Raw genomic sequence first — 1,699 nt, 5'->3', positions numbered from 1 at the left:
GGGATTGCAGGACTCGCTCTCCCCTGGGGAATGGGGAGAGAGGGGGTTGGGATTGCAGGACTCGCTCTCCCCTGGGGAATGGGGAGAGAGGGGGTTGGGATTGCAGGACTCGCTCTCCCCTGGGGAATGGGGAGAGAGGGGGTTGGGATTGCAGGACTCGCTCTCCCCTGGGAATTGGGGAGAGAGGGGGTTGGGATTGTGGGAGTCGCTCTCCCCTGGGGAATGGGGAGAGAGGGGGTTGGGATTGCAGGACTCGCTCTCCCCTGGGAATTGGGGAGAGGGGATTGTAGGACTCGCTCTCCCCTTGGAATTGGGGAGAGAGGGGGTTGGGATTGTAGGACTCGCTCTCCCCTTGGAATTGGGGAGAGAGGGGGTTGGGATTGCAGGACTCGCTCTCCCCTGGGGATTGGGGAGAGAGGGGGTTGGGATTGTGGGACCCACTCTTGGCTGAGGTGCCAAATGACCGGTTTGGGAGTTGGAAATTGGACGTACCTGAAGGGGAAATAGTTCCTCATCCCGTAAACCATGGTGCCGGTGATGGCTAGCATTTCCAGGAGGATAGAGTTAAAGTTGAGGCCCTCCGTGCTCTGCGCCCTCACAATCTTTAATATCTGAGGGAGTTTGACTGGAAAAAGAAGACAGCAAGCTCACTCTCAATCTACAGCCAGTGGGGACCCTGTGGACTGACCATCCCCACCCTCACTCCGACATCAGCTTCCCACTCGGATCCTCCCTCCCAACCAGCAACATTCCCCAACGGGAAAACGGGGCCGAGCAACTTCCAACACAAGCTGCATTTATATAGCACCTGAGATTTAGTAAAACCTCCTGAAATGCCACATCGTCAGACGCAGAAGAGTGAGACTCGAGCAGTAACCTTGCACGCGGGAGAGTTCAGTTTAACGGAGGACAGGTTTAGGAAAAGGGGAATTCCAGGGCTCCAGGGCCAGGCAAGACTCTGCAACTGGAAAATCCAGATAGCATCATAGAGCACAGAAACAGACCCTTCGGCCCAACCAGTCCTGGCCAACCATTATCCCAAACTAAACCAGTCCCACCTGCCAGCACCCGGCCCATATCCCTCCAAACCCTTCCTATCCATATACCCATCCAGATGCCTTTTAAATGTTGTAAGTGTACCAGCCTCCCCCACTTCCTCTGGCAGCTCATTCCATACACGTACCACCCTCTGCATGAAAAAGTTGCCCCTTAGGTCCCTTTCATATCTTTCCCCTCTCACCCTAAACCTTTGCCCCCTAGTTCTGGACTCCCCGACCCTGGTGAAAAGACTTTGTCTATTTATCCTATCAATGCCCCTCATGATTTTATAAGGGCACCCCCTCAGCTCCGACGCTCCAGGGAAAACAGCCCTCTCCTCATTCCGATGCCCCCTTGTGTTGAAATGCCCCACCCTTTGCTGTTCACTTTCCCTGGACTGGCTCAGGAAACCAGCCTCAGGGCAACAGGGGCCAGGAAACGGAGAGTGAACCCCCCCCGCAGCGAGAATGAATAAATTGATGGGACCTGATTGGTTCCGGACTCACGTACCCATCACTGATCCTGCGATGATGGACAGTCCCAGGACTTTGCTGAGCAGAAGTTTCAGGCAGGGAACTGGAGACAAAAGCAAAAACAGAAGCAGTGTTAGGACATAGAAGAATACAGTGCAGTTCAGGCCCTTTGGCCCTCGATGTTGCGC

The 1,699-nt window shown here is 54.9% G+C and overlaps 1 protein-coding gene across 1 annotated transcript in view; it reads right to left on the bottom strand.

Annotated features, from left to right (window-relative positions):
• The window catches only part of LOC122545766 (mannose-P-dolichol utilization defect 1 protein-like), a gene marked incomplete at both ends in the record, with an annotated part of 2,851 nt that extends 1,221 nt beyond the window's left edge, over nt 1–1,630 (bottom strand). The window contains 2 exons of the mRNA XM_043684687.1: nt 493–625; nt 1,549–1,630. Coding sequence (XP_043540622.1) covers nt 493–625; nt 1,549–1,630 — 215 coding nt within the window. The remainder of the gene's footprint in view (nt 1–492; nt 626–1,548) is intronic.
• Nucleotides 1,631–1,699: the final 69 nt, after the last annotated feature.

The sequence above is a fragment of the Chiloscyllium plagiosum genome, unplaced genomic scaffold (assembly GCF_004010195.1).
Source record: "Chiloscyllium plagiosum isolate BGI_BamShark_2017 unplaced genomic scaffold, ASM401019v2 scaf_90357, whole genome shotgun sequence".
Taxonomy (NCBI): Eukaryota; Metazoa; Chordata; class Chondrichthyes; order Orectolobiformes; family Hemiscylliidae; genus Chiloscyllium; species Chiloscyllium plagiosum.
The sequence above is the reverse complement of the archived record's forward strand: the minus strand, read 5'-3'. Positions and strand labels throughout refer to the sequence as shown.